This window comes from Castanea sativa, chromosome 4 (genome assembly GCF_040712315.1).
Source record: "Castanea sativa cultivar Marrone di Chiusa Pesio chromosome 4, ASM4071231v1".
Classification (NCBI taxonomy): Eukaryota; Viridiplantae; Streptophyta; class Magnoliopsida; order Fagales; family Fagaceae; genus Castanea; species Castanea sativa.
Genome location: NC_134016.1, coordinates 37,669,064 through 37,681,514, shown reverse-complemented (window position 1 = coordinate 37,681,514; position 12,451 = coordinate 37,669,064). Strand labels below are relative to the sequence as shown.

General features: G+C 37.1%; 2 protein-coding genes across 2 annotated transcripts; one reads left to right on the top strand and one right to left on the bottom strand.

The window, feature by feature from the left end:
• The first annotated feature begins 3,052 nt into the window (after positions 1 to 3,052).
• On the top strand, positions 3,053 to 4,481 carry LOC142632825 (uncharacterized). Its single transcript, XM_075807152.1, has 2 exons — positions 3,053 to 3,652; positions 3,957 to 4,481. The coding sequence occupies exons 1-2, from the start codon at positions 3,053 to 3,055 to the stop codon at positions 4,479 to 4,481; spliced, it is 1,125 nt and encodes a 374-aa protein (XP_075663267.1).
• Positions 4,482 to 9,455: 4,974 nt separating this feature from the next.
• Positions 9,456 to 12,099, bottom strand: LOC142631837 (HVA22-like protein a). The gene is made up of 5 exons (XM_075806161.1): positions 11,800 to 12,099; positions 11,509 to 11,535; positions 11,222 to 11,344; positions 9,913 to 10,156; positions 9,456 to 9,710 (listed from the first exon to the last, which is right to left on the bottom strand). The coding sequence occupies exons 1-5, from the start codon at positions 11,859 to 11,861 to the stop codon at positions 9,651 to 9,653; spliced, it is 516 nt and encodes a 171-aa protein (XP_075662276.1). The 5' UTR covers positions 11,862 to 12,099; the 3' UTR covers positions 9,456 to 9,650.
• Between the last annotated feature and the right edge of the window lie 352 nt (positions 12,100 to 12,451).

The following is a 12,451-nucleotide window of genomic DNA, read 5'->3' as shown; positions in this document are numbered from 1 at the left end:
TCTTTAAAATTCTAAAATCTTGCTTGCCGTCAATGTTCGAATCATACTTCCTTCAAACTCATATGTTTTGTATAAGAACGGATTAAAATTAATTATAAGTTGAATCACTCAACGATTTTGATTGAAATCACTCAATTTTTAATAGGAAAATGAGAACAAGAATGTTGAACTATTCGCAATCGTAGACTACATTAACACATCTTAGAGATAAAGCATAAGGTGGTGTTTGTTTCACACTGCTTTTATTGCACACAAAAGCATACACCTTTTTTTAGACCGTATCATTTTCCATCTAAATTATTGAGGCTATAATATTATTGTGGGGTCCTAGTCATAAAGTAATGACAATGGAATTTTCCCTTCCCATGTGCCATCAACGTGGCAATTTCATCTAACTGGTTCAGTTATTTCAAAATTTTCTTCTCAAGTTTATTTGAGAGGAAGTTGAGATCAAAATGACAGAAATAAGAGGTGGGGTTTTTTTTTTTTTTTTAATGATACTTGGAGGATGACTCTGTAAATTAAATTTGATTTCAACACAAGTAATGTTACCATATTCCCCAATTAAAAAAAAAAATTATATATCCACCAGTGTGACATATTTTGAGCAATTCTAAGACCACACACAATTTTACAATTTTTTACTATAACTATAATGTGATAGATTATGAGTAGTTATCTATCACTTATATATGGATCCACAATTTTTTTTCCCACTCAGATTTTGTCACATATATAGCAAAGAAGTCATGAGATAAATTGTGGTAGTAGAGTTTCTCATATGTTCCAAGGTTGAAGGTACTGAAATTGCCAGCTAGCTAGTCGGTACTCCAAAGCTTTGTGTTTGTGATGTGATTGTGCGCATTATTAAAGTAAGGAACACTACTTTTTTCTTTGATGGAGTGAGGAATACTACTTTATGATCATCTAATAATACGTGTAATAATCTCCAACACAGTGAAGTTACAATTCACAATGAGTACCCAAAAAGGTGCGGAACAACAAAGATACAAATTGACAATTAATAACGAAATGGCAACAATTCTAATGGGGAACAAAAGCAAATCTAATCTTATCCATTTAGAGACATCAAGCAAGAGCAGTGAAAGTCTTCTCCAGATAGTGACATGGAATCCTAATAATGGTTTTTTGTTTCAGTATCTCAATCTCTTCCTCTAAAACCAGTAAACAGCCCCATCTAACTCCCTCTCCTTGTGCAATAATGTCAAGATAATAAATTTGGAAAGAAGCCTAAAACAAACTTGAATATTATTTTTAAATGTCTTGTGCCCACCATTAATATAATGGATTTTATATCCTCAACTACCACCTCTGTGCTCTTCAATGGTGTCAGGCTAACATTTTTTATCATATTCAAGCACTAGACAGGGTGATCTATAATTGCCTTATCTATTTGTGCTGTATGTGGAACTTTGGGGTTGTAAATTATGAATGATGTTAGTTGGGTGGGTGAGTTTCTGTTAGAACTTCACGAATTGGACCATCCTTTCTCACATTTATTTTTACATTACCATCCTCTATTGCTCCGGCTGCCAGATCGAGTGTCGCAATGCCATCAACAAGGTTTTACAATCGTTCTCAAACTCCAGAAAGAAGATGAGGCCTATAAATCTATGATAGGTTAAAAGCCAGTATAAAATTTATACTATTATGTACATTAGTACATAGATAATAGATCCACTATAGATACACAATGGGGTGTTCCTCTAGATCAAGCATTTTCACTACCTCACTATGAACCAATCCTACAACCGTGTTGCAACTCATTTAACGCCATACTCGCTTCCTTGTGTTGTTCAGGATGAGGTTGCCTTATTCTCGAATGAATCAAATAGAACCACACATCAATGATCCCTATCCACATGTTGAATCTTCCATGGCAAAATGGTGTGTCCAATCCAATGAGCCTGTGGCTCCAACGTAACAGACAAGTATTCCAACTAGGTGTGCAATCATTATTGTAAGTACCCTTGGAACCACAAACTGTGCCCCAAACCCCTGTTAACTCCCTAGCTACAATAGAGTCTAACCATGGAAATGACAGAATAAGAGACCCCTTAGATGAGTTGATGGATACACAACTTCCTTCTTTGAACACCAACATTCCCTCCTTCTCAACTAGACCATCATGGCAACCTCCACCAAAATCTAACCTACAATGGGCTTGGATAGAGGGGAGTGGTCCTTTCATCACTAATGGGTAGAGCACAAACCCCCATTTTGTGGATTCAGAATTGGAGAGTGATACTGCAGCAATCATGTTTCACTTGGATAGCTTGAATGAGAGTCGTCCTGAAGCCATGCAAGACCAAGGATGGGCAAAAGGTTGTATTCTTGAATCCCCTGACTCCTTTATAGAGACCCTAGTTCAACGAGTTGATAGAAGGAGATTTAGATTTGAATTGGGAGATTCAAGTAATGGGCGTAGACTGCTGGACTCACATATTGGGGATTCTAATAGTGGAGCAATGTAGACAGGTCATCAGGAAGGCACCTTGGGTAATGATCTACCCACTGAAGAAGGGCCCAATGTAAAGGATTTGGGCCCATTTGAACAACTAACCCGTGGTCCAGGACCCCCTTCACCACATATACCCCTTATTCCCATAATTCCAACACCCAGCCTCTGGTGTAATGAATCTATAACTACAATTGCAAGAATGGAGAATCCAAAAACTTGTTCAAGGAAGAGAATCTGAAAGGAAATTGGTAAAATTAGAAGGAACATTAAACAGAGGATTTTGTGTGCTGTGTTTGATAAGGAGATTGTACAAGATGGAGATGGTTCTGATCAGATGGTATCTCTTGAAGCAAAGTATAGCACGAGTTCAAGGCTTTGAGAAGCTGGCCTCTAACAGCTTCCCTAGCAACCATGAAGGTATTAAGCTGGAATTGTAGAGGGATGGGCAACCCCTCTGCAGTTCTGCAATGCCAAAAAAAGGCCTAGGAATGCAGACTAGATATCATGTTCTTGATGGAGACTTGGCTTAATAAAGACAAGGGCCAAAAAATTTTGGAAAAATGTGGCATAATGGAAGGTTGGGAGGTTCCTAGAGAAGGCCTCAGTGGTGGACTGTTGCTAGGTTGGATGTCAACTCACAAGCTACACATTCAGTACAACTCCAAACATTTGATTCATGCAGATCTTATTGACAACAGAGGTAACCCACTATCCATTTCCTTTATGTATGGACATCCAATTCTATCAAAAAGGGAGCGAGTTTGGTCAGATTTAAAAAACATTAGGAATATTGCTTATAGGAATTGGCTGTGCATAGGTGACTTTAACCAAATCCTTACTCAAAATGATAAGTTTGGATTTAAGACTAGGAAGATTGAAGGTACTGAGTTGCTCAAACAAACCTTATTTGATTTGGAGCTTTGTGAATTAGAGGCCAAAGGGCAAAAATTTACTTGGATGAATGGACATGAGGATGACACTTTTGTTATGGAAAGGTTGGATAGAGCATATGCTACTATGGATTGGTTTAATGCTTATCCACACTATGTTCTTCTAAACCCGGCTATAATAAGATCTGATCATAGGTCCATTCTACTAGATTTTGACCTAAGGCAGACTTTTAGGAAGAGACCCTTAGGTTTGAGAGGATGTGGCTCACTCACGCTGAATGTAAGAACTTGGCACAGCGGGCATGGTATATTCAATCACAAGGCTCGAGGGCTTACACTCTGCAACAAAAAATCAAGAATGTAAGGGGGAAGTTCACTGAATGGAATAGGAATATCTTTGGAAGAGTGGATAGAGAATTAAAGGAAAAACAAAGGAAACTACAAGGAATACAGAATGCAATCTCTTCTATTGAGGATGTCAGAGTGTAAAAAAGTTTAAGGGAGGAGATTGAGAACCTCATGACTAAGGAGGAGATCATGTGGGCACAAAAGGCACGTAGTGATTGGATTATTAAAATGGATAGGAATACCAAGTACTTCCAGACATAGTAAGACAAAGCAGAGCCAAAAATAGATTGACAATGCTGGAAAAGGTTAATGGGAACCAAATAGAGGATTTGAATGAAATTGAAGCATATTTGGTTGATCACTTCAAGAATCAATACAGCGATACAGGTTCTAAGGAGGTCCATACCTTATTAGGGGAATTAAGAGGCCTTCCCATCCCAAAACTAGATCACCACCAAAGATATCATCTTGATAGGCAAGTGACAAATGTTGAAATAGAAGAGGCAGTTTTCCAACTTGGACCTCACAAGGCTCCTGGCCTTGATGGAATTCCAGCCTTCTTCTATCAAGAGTTTTGGAGTTTTGTTAAACAAGACATCTTCAACTATGTTCATGCCTTCTTTCACTCTGGCTCTATGCTTAGGTCGCTTAATCATACATACATCACCCTCATTCCTAAAACCCTTCCCATTGAGGAGGTTAATCAGTTCAGACCTATTAGCCTCTACAATGTTACCTACAAAATCATCTCTAAATCCTAATTTCTAGACTAAAACCTCTTATGGACAAGCGCATAACTCCATACCAAAATGCATTCATCAAGGGTAGGAACATTACTGATAATATCCTACTTGCTCATGAAATTTGTGATACTCTGAAAAAGAAGAAAGGTAGTTAAAAAAGGATTTGGAGCTTTGAAAATTGATATGTGCAAGGCCTATGACAGAGTTAATTGGAAATTCCTTGAGGCTGTGCTTATCTCCATGAATTTTAGCAGTTGTTGGATAAAGTGGATAATGGAGTGTGTTACCACTATTCAGTATTCCTTGTTGATCAATGCAGCCCTTCTCAGTCCTTTAATCGTTCTAGAGGTCTTAGATAAGGTGACCCACTATCACCTTATCTCTTCCTTTTTTGTGCAAATATTCTCTCCCTTGCTCTTTCAAAGGAAAAAAACCTTAGGAATATTAAAGGAATCCGTATGGGTAGGAGTGGTATATCCTTCACACATATTTTGTTTGCTGATGATTCCTTGTTCTTCTTTCAAATTGATAAAGCCTCTCTCAACAATCTTAGGAGGAATATCTTGTGGTACTGCTCAATTTCAGGACAGGCCATTAACTTTAACAAATCTGACCTTTATTGCTCTCCCAATACACCTCAAGAGGTTCAGGATTCTATTGCTTCTTCACTCCAAGTGAACTTAGTCCAATAGCCAAGTAAATATTTAGGCATCAACTTTAAACTTAGAGGAAGAAGAGTAAATGATTTCCAAGATATCATTGATAGGATATAAAGTAAACTCCAGGGGTGGAAAGCCAAACTCCTCACTCAAGCTGGTAGAACTACTTTGATTTCTTCAGTCCTTCAAGCCATGCCTTTGTATACTTTTTCTTGCCTTAGAATACCTAAGACTATCTGCAATAAATTAGATCCTATAACTAGAGCCTTTTCGTGGGGACATGCACTAGGAGATAGGAAACTTCATCTAGTTAATTGGGATAAAATCTGTCAACCTAAATGCAGGGGGGAGGGGGGGCTTGGTTTGAAAAAATTCAGTCTTCTTAACCAAGCCATGATTGCTAAACAATTTTGGAGGATTCAGCAAAATCCCAATTCCTTACTTGCTAGAACCTACCAAAAGAAATTCTTTCCAATTACCTCCTCAAGAGAGTATAAGCCTAAACCTAACCACTCCTAGACTTGGAAAAACATTGCTGTTCCACATTCACCATCCCTACACCAAGGCAGATGGTTGGTTGGAAGTGGGCATCAAATTCCTCTCACCCATCCAGATTGGTATCAAGCCTCAAATTCTGTTCTAATGGAAAACAATTTACTCAATGGTACTATTGCTGATCTTATTGATCAAGACACAAAAACATGGAAGGTGAACTTAATTAGGAGGCTTTATCATCCCTATGTTGCTAAGGAAATATGTCTTCTACCTCTGTCTAGACTCTCAAATATGGATGATGAACTCCTCTGGAAATACTCATCTTCAGGGGACTATAAGGTAAAGAAAGCTTATCAAATGCTCTTCCAGAACCATTTCCCTGCTCCTACACAAGATCAAAGATCCTTTGGCATTTCTAATGATGTTTGGGAGAAAATTTGGAGAGTCAAACTTCCCCTCAAAATCCTAACTTTCATCTGGAAGTTATTACACGACAGTCTGCCTGTCTGAGTTTTTGGTTAACAGGGGCATCACAGTATCAAGCGTCTTATGTGCAATGATGAGGAGGAATCTCTTAATCATTTGTTTCTGAAATGCCATTTTTCTCGGGTTGTTTGGCATGGATCAAACCTGGAGATTAGGACTTCAGATAGTTTTAATTTGTCTATCAAACAGTGGGTGGAAGTGTGTGTGTTACAGAATGGTCCTAGAAAACATGACAGAATGGGAATTCTGCAATCCTTGTTTACAACCCTCTGGTCCATATGGAACAATAGAAATTTGGTTTTACATCAAGGAAGAGTGTCAAATCCTATGGAGGTTATTCTAACTTCCCAATCTCTTCTGTGCAAGTACCAGGAAGCTTTCAAAAACAACTAAGTTCAACAGCCTAATTGCAGGCAGCAACCTCAGCGGAGATTTACCAATCAAAACTGGCAACTTGTCATCAAGGAGGAGTTAGCCGTGGTAAAAAGACCTACTGCCTTGCAATTCAGGATGCTGTGGGAGAGTCAATGTTCAAGGCCTTGGAGCTATCACAGTTTGCTCTTTTTGAATTGCAGCAAAGGCCTCACACAGGTTTGCAACCAGACCAGAGAACGAAATTGGATGGAAAAGAACTTGCTTTTAGATTTAAACCAGTTTCGGGCTCAAGGATTGATCGTAGACTTCCATTTTGTTCCTAAGGATGTAGTAGCTCATGTAATAGATTTAGCTTATGTCACCACTTGTTTTCCAGTTCACAAGTGCAGGCTAAATCCATATTTTGTACAAGCCTGATGTCTTTATTGTGTCTGTGTACTGTACTGTCTCCTCTTTTTGTTAATGAATGTTTTATCTGGTATCAAAAAAAAAAAAAAATTGTAACAATAAGTCTATAGACACACCTAATTTCACATCAAACTAATATGTCAAGTTGTGATTAGTGCTTAATAAAAATAATATCAATGATGGACTCGTGACAGATTGGAAGTAATGTTGAGCATTAAAGTGTAACTTCAAGATTTCAGAATTCCCTTACTGAATATTACTGTTCTTTCCTAAAATTAAAAGATCGGTAAGAAAAGAAAAGAAAAAAAATGACATTCAGACCTTACCGTAAAGGACCCATATCAGGTATGTCTACAAATTCTGAAAATTATCTCAGATTGATATGAGGATTGAGGAGAGAGCGAGAAGTGAAAGTTTATTTTCACCAAAAAGAAGATAGGAGGAAGAAGAAAAAAAAAAAGAGTAGAGAGGGAAGAGGTATTGGAAAAAAATGAGGAGAGAGAGAAGAGGTCACTGACACTTTGGTTTTTAAGGAAAAGTGAAAAAGGCTATTTGCAAGGTGCTATAGCCTATAGTCTACACACAGGGATGGTTCAACAATAAGATCGTAGATCATCTGATCATGGAGGTTGATTACAAAATCATTTGGAGCAATCGATTTGTGGGTTCTTAAGGTTTAGTAGTGGGAGCAACTGCTAACCTCGTGGCTAAATTTTAGTTTCTCATTAATGAGTTGGTGTTATGATTTCCAATGAGCAAAACATTTTACTTAACCACTTGTAAAAATATTGTTCATAAAGCTTCAGAATTCATATAGATAGATGACTCTTTGTTAAGGCTATATTGAACTAATTGAAGCATCATTATCGTGAAGTTCATCATTTGAAACAAAAGGTTTCAAAAAGGCCATCACCATCAGCCATATTCAACATTTCAATGCTTAAACAAATAAATTTCTGGCAGTGAGTGACAGAAGCGTTCCTCAAAAAGTCAAGTCAAAACTTACCCAAGTTGAATACCAAAATCATTGATTGTCAACACGCCCATAAACACAAATTCAATCACCAAAATTAAATACCATAGCACAACAAATGAACAGTTACAATTAATTCCACATTTGTTTCTATTTTAAACTTTGAAGAGGAACCAACATTTTGATGTCATGACTAGTTCGTGTGGCCAACAATAAAGGGGCTGGAGTAGCCACTTTAACATCCCCAATAGACTATTCAAAGCCATATCCCTCTCCAAAAACTCACAAAAATCAGCTCCAATAACCTCCAAAATGCAAAAAATAAAATATATTGGCTACGGTACTCTCCACACATGAAGTGTTACTATTGTCCTCCAAATAAATTTTTTAAGACTAAAATATTCAGCACCTCTCTGTCTCTCTCTGCGCACCTTAACTCCTCCCTATCTAAAACGTTTCTCACAACAAAACAACCACCATCCATTTTTCTTTGGACCTGGGGTAAAGGTAAAATCAACAGCTTAAAAAAAAAAGAAAAAAAAGAGGGAGATGGGAAGAACAGCGTTAGGGTGGACGGGAGGATTTTGATCTAGGCGATTGGGAGGAACCACGTTTGGGCGGAGGTGAGGATTTTGATCTAGGCAATGGAGCAGCGTAGCGAAGCTGTAGAGTGGCAGTTGTGGAGGGTGGACAGGCACAGTGGCAGAAGGCAAGGACGATAGTAGCAATGGAGGCATGCCACCGATTGAGTTCCACTCTCTCTCATGGGTCTGTGTGGGACTATGGGTAAAGTTTAGTTTGGGAAGAAATCGGGCGTGTCTATGTAGGGAGATATAAGAAAGAAAGACACAAAAGAATAAAGAATAAAGAATAGAGAAAGATTAGAGCAATAATGAATAAATAATATTTAAATAAAATTAAAAAAAAAAAGAATATAAAGTCCGGAGAAAAATGTATTTGAACAAATTGGTAAGTAAAACTGTTTGCTTTTTGGCTAAACTGCTGAAGATGCTCTTAAGAATGCTGCAACTAGCAAGTGTGAACTAAGAAAGTAACAAACAATTATATTTTTGGTACAGAAAGCACCAAACTAGAACACGGTACACTAGATCAAAGGTGGATTTAACGGGGGACCAGAATAGGGAAACTTGAGCTTAGATAATTTGGGCAATGAACATGGACTATCCAAGGAAAGAATCATAGGGCTCAAGTTGAAGGAGCACCAAGGGAACAAGCACGACGATTAAGCTAAAGGAAGTGAGAACTGATATATGAGCAATAACATGTTTATCAATGAGAATATGCAAGCCAAAGAGGAAGGCCAAAACTGCATGCGTAAATTATTAGGGTAAAATACCAACGAAAAAAAATGAGGGTCAATATTCTAATGCTCATCTAATGCTTTAGTTCTTTAATTAGCATCGTGTATTGTCAATTCAAATATACAACTAACTGAATTCAACCTACTATGAGATAGAAAATCTCTCAAAAAAGACCAAAAACGGTGGACCAAATTGATATTCTGGTTAAAAGCCAAGACCAATGGAATCAAGATGAAACACTACTGCAGAATGATGATGCATGGAAACAAAGAAAAGCAACACAACCTTTTCTAATTAGTAATTACATGTAGTAAACTAAGAACATCCAGTACCTTTTACAACCAAAGATTGTTTCAAAAAACAGACAGAAAAACCGAATATTAACTACCCACAAAAAACCTCTAATAACAGCCAACATCTTCTCTCCACAACAAAGCACGTGGCAGAAACATACTGAGAGATACAAGGCTCAATACCTATCGTCCTCAAGAAAGTTCGAGTAACCTTCACTACTCCTTGATTTGTCAGCCTGCAAAACAAGAAAAAATACATTAGGCCAGCATTGGGGAAGCATTGATTTTTAATTCCATGAATTGTAGAAACAGATGAGATTTATAACATAAGTACACTATTGACTGATTGAATCAGCTAGCATTTGCACCATTTACCAATTTACTCTCAAAAGGCATGTCCGCAATTATTTTCCGAAACATTAAGGATGAGGAGGATACCTTGTTAATAATCTTCTTAAAATCATCTGTTCCATTTTGAGCAATATATTTCTCTGCAGCAGATAGAATGTCATCTGGCTTACTGAAGACATCCTTCTTCTTTGGAACATACCAGATGTTAACAGTCTGCCGGTTGACAAAGAAAGGTCTCACGTAATGATCGTAAACATATGCAGCACCACTGAAGTATGGGATGACCAACCAGCACGTCAAAATCAGCTTTGCATATGGCCAGAAAGGAATCCTGCCACACAGATATACAATATTCAAGCAAAAGCTAAATTATCTCAAAAGTATTTCTACATATAAAAAGCATGCACATCAGTACTGTTTTCTTCATCGGTAGGATTGGGACCCAAGACGTACTCCAATTGGACCCCCCTTCCCCTTAACCACCTGAGCCAAGACTACAAAAACAGTACTATGTGAAATCTGTGAGTTAAAACAGCTCGAATGCTTAATACAATCCAGTACATAACATAAATCCTTGCCATATAATGGCAGCCCAAGTCTAACACCATTATATTTTCCTGAAGTAGTACTTCTATTAGAGAGTTCTACAGAACTACCAAAATTAGCAGCAAATTCAAGCACTTTATCTCCAGCTTAAACAACACAACAACCTAAAGCTAATTAATTTCAGAATGGTTCCAATTTTCTTTGCAAAGAAAGAGAATACATGTTTAAGAATACCCTATAAAGCGCAGTTTAGAGAAAATAACCACTGAGATAGCTAAAGACCAGATGCACCAAGTTCAATACCCATATTTTGCATGAGTTGGATTTGCTAAATAGCAATAGCTTTTCAAATATCAAAATGATGGCAAAGAAATTGCAATGTGAGAATGTGAGATACATTGATTCTAATGACAATTGAGTATAAAACAAAATCATCATCATAATCTTCTCCGATAAGTAATACAAACTCATAGTAATTAAACATAAGAAAAGACATACTAAACAATAAAAACAAAGCATTATTCCTAAAATTTTGAGGCCAGCTATGGATAATGAAACCTCAACAAACTAATCAAGGTCAACCACATGTATTCTCTTCTACCATTCTATTCTATCCAAAGTCATACCATGGTACCTCTTCAATTGACATGTTCTCCAACTTTTTCGTTCCCTTGAGTTGAACCAAATCCCAAAAAAAAGTTCGATGCAACAAATTAACCATTCCAAGACTTAAATTTCAAAATTAAGCACAATGCATATTCAACACAATTCACACCCTCCCAAGTTCCAACCCAAAAAGGAAACCAATCAACAGGAAAACAAGCTACCCTTTTTTTATATTTCTACTTACCATTCAAGAAGTTTGGCAAAGGTGAGCTCAAAGAGCGTGATCAAGGAGTACAGAACCCAATAAGTAAGCCATTGCTGATCATCTATAGGTGATTTCGTTTCAATTGCCCTCACTGAGGCATATCTGTTGAGTAACCCAAACCACACCAAAAAAAGCATCCAATCTTATCATCAAAATTGAAAACTACCCATCACAACACAAAATAATTGCAAAATTTTTAATAAATCAAGGGGTACGAGATATTATTGTCTTAGAAAATCCAAAAAAAGAAATAGAATCTCACTTACAAAGGATAAACAAGGCTAACCACAGGCCTGAAATCCAAACAAATAAGTCAAATTAGTGCAAAAGAAAAGCAATCAAGAACCAGGTCTACTGCATTAACTTGGGTTTGAGAAATTTATTAAATTTTTGCTCCTTTATTCCAATAATTAAATAATAAAAAAAAAGGCAAAAATTTTTTTTAAGATTATAATCACATAATATGAATATCAGTCCTAAACCCAAATCAAAAAATCAATTTTCTTCAATTAAGGAAGCAAATTGGTAAAAAGTAGAGAAGTTAAAGGAAGACATACCCAGCGAGAACATCAAAGTTTTTGAGAATAACCTTGAGGAAGCTTCCAGCACCAGAACCCATCTTTGATTCCCCAATGTGATTTCTTTAGTTCTGATCTCAATCAGTTAATCTCTCCCTGAAAAATCCCACCGCTTGTTTTTGTCAATTTTAGTATATTTATTTAGAAAAGGTTAGGATTTGTTGGTAAAGGAAGAGAGAGAGAGAAGAGAGAGTGTGCCTGTGTGTCTAAATGTCTATGTGTTAGAAAATAAAAGCAGACAAATGTTTGAAAAGCAGTACCAAGTACTCAATAAAATATAGAACGAGAGAGAGCGAGAGAGAATGGTGTTGTTTATTTACGTTAAGGTGCTCCTGAAGATTGTGGCTCACAATTGAATACGAAGGAAAGCCGTAAAGTCACGTAATAAATAAATAAAAGTAGTACTATGAACCATTGAGTTGTGTTTGGTTTTTCTGATACGAGCCAATGAGAATTGATTTGTGAGGAGGACCCAGGGTGCACCGTTTTAACACTGAATATTTTTCGTTTTCCCAAGTTCAGTTGCAAACAAATCTTTGTCACGTGGATTGTCTGATTGGTACTCTTGTCTCTCCTTACTATCCAGCATTGCCACTCTCTAGTAAGTTCCGATCAGGTCGGTGGGGGGTAA

What these genes read in the sequence shown, in the direction of transcription:
- LOC142632825 (XM_075807152.1), top strand. Translation starts at nt 3,053, where the DNA reads ATGGAAGGTTGGGAGGTTCCTAGAGAAGGCCTCAGTGGTGGACTGTTG. An exon ending in GTGGCTCACTCACGCTGAAT is followed by an intron (nt 3,653 to 3,956) that starts GTAAGAACTTGG and finishes TAAAATGGATAG; the next exon opens with GAATACCAAGTACTTCCAGA.
- LOC142631837 (XM_075806161.1), bottom strand. Translation starts at nt 11,861, where the DNA reads ATGGGTTCTGGTGCTGGAAGCTTCCTCAAGGTTATTCTCAAAAACTTT. An exon ending in GTTAGCCTTGTTTATCCTTT is followed by an intron (nt 11,345 to 11,508) that starts GTAAGTGAGATT and finishes GTTACTCAACAG; the next exon opens with ATATGCCTCAGTGAGGGCAA. An exon ending in TTTGCCAAACTTCTTGAATG is followed by an intron (nt 10,157 to 11,221) that starts GTAAGTAGAAAT and finishes TCTGTGTGGCAG; the next exon opens with GATTCCTTTCTGGCCATATG.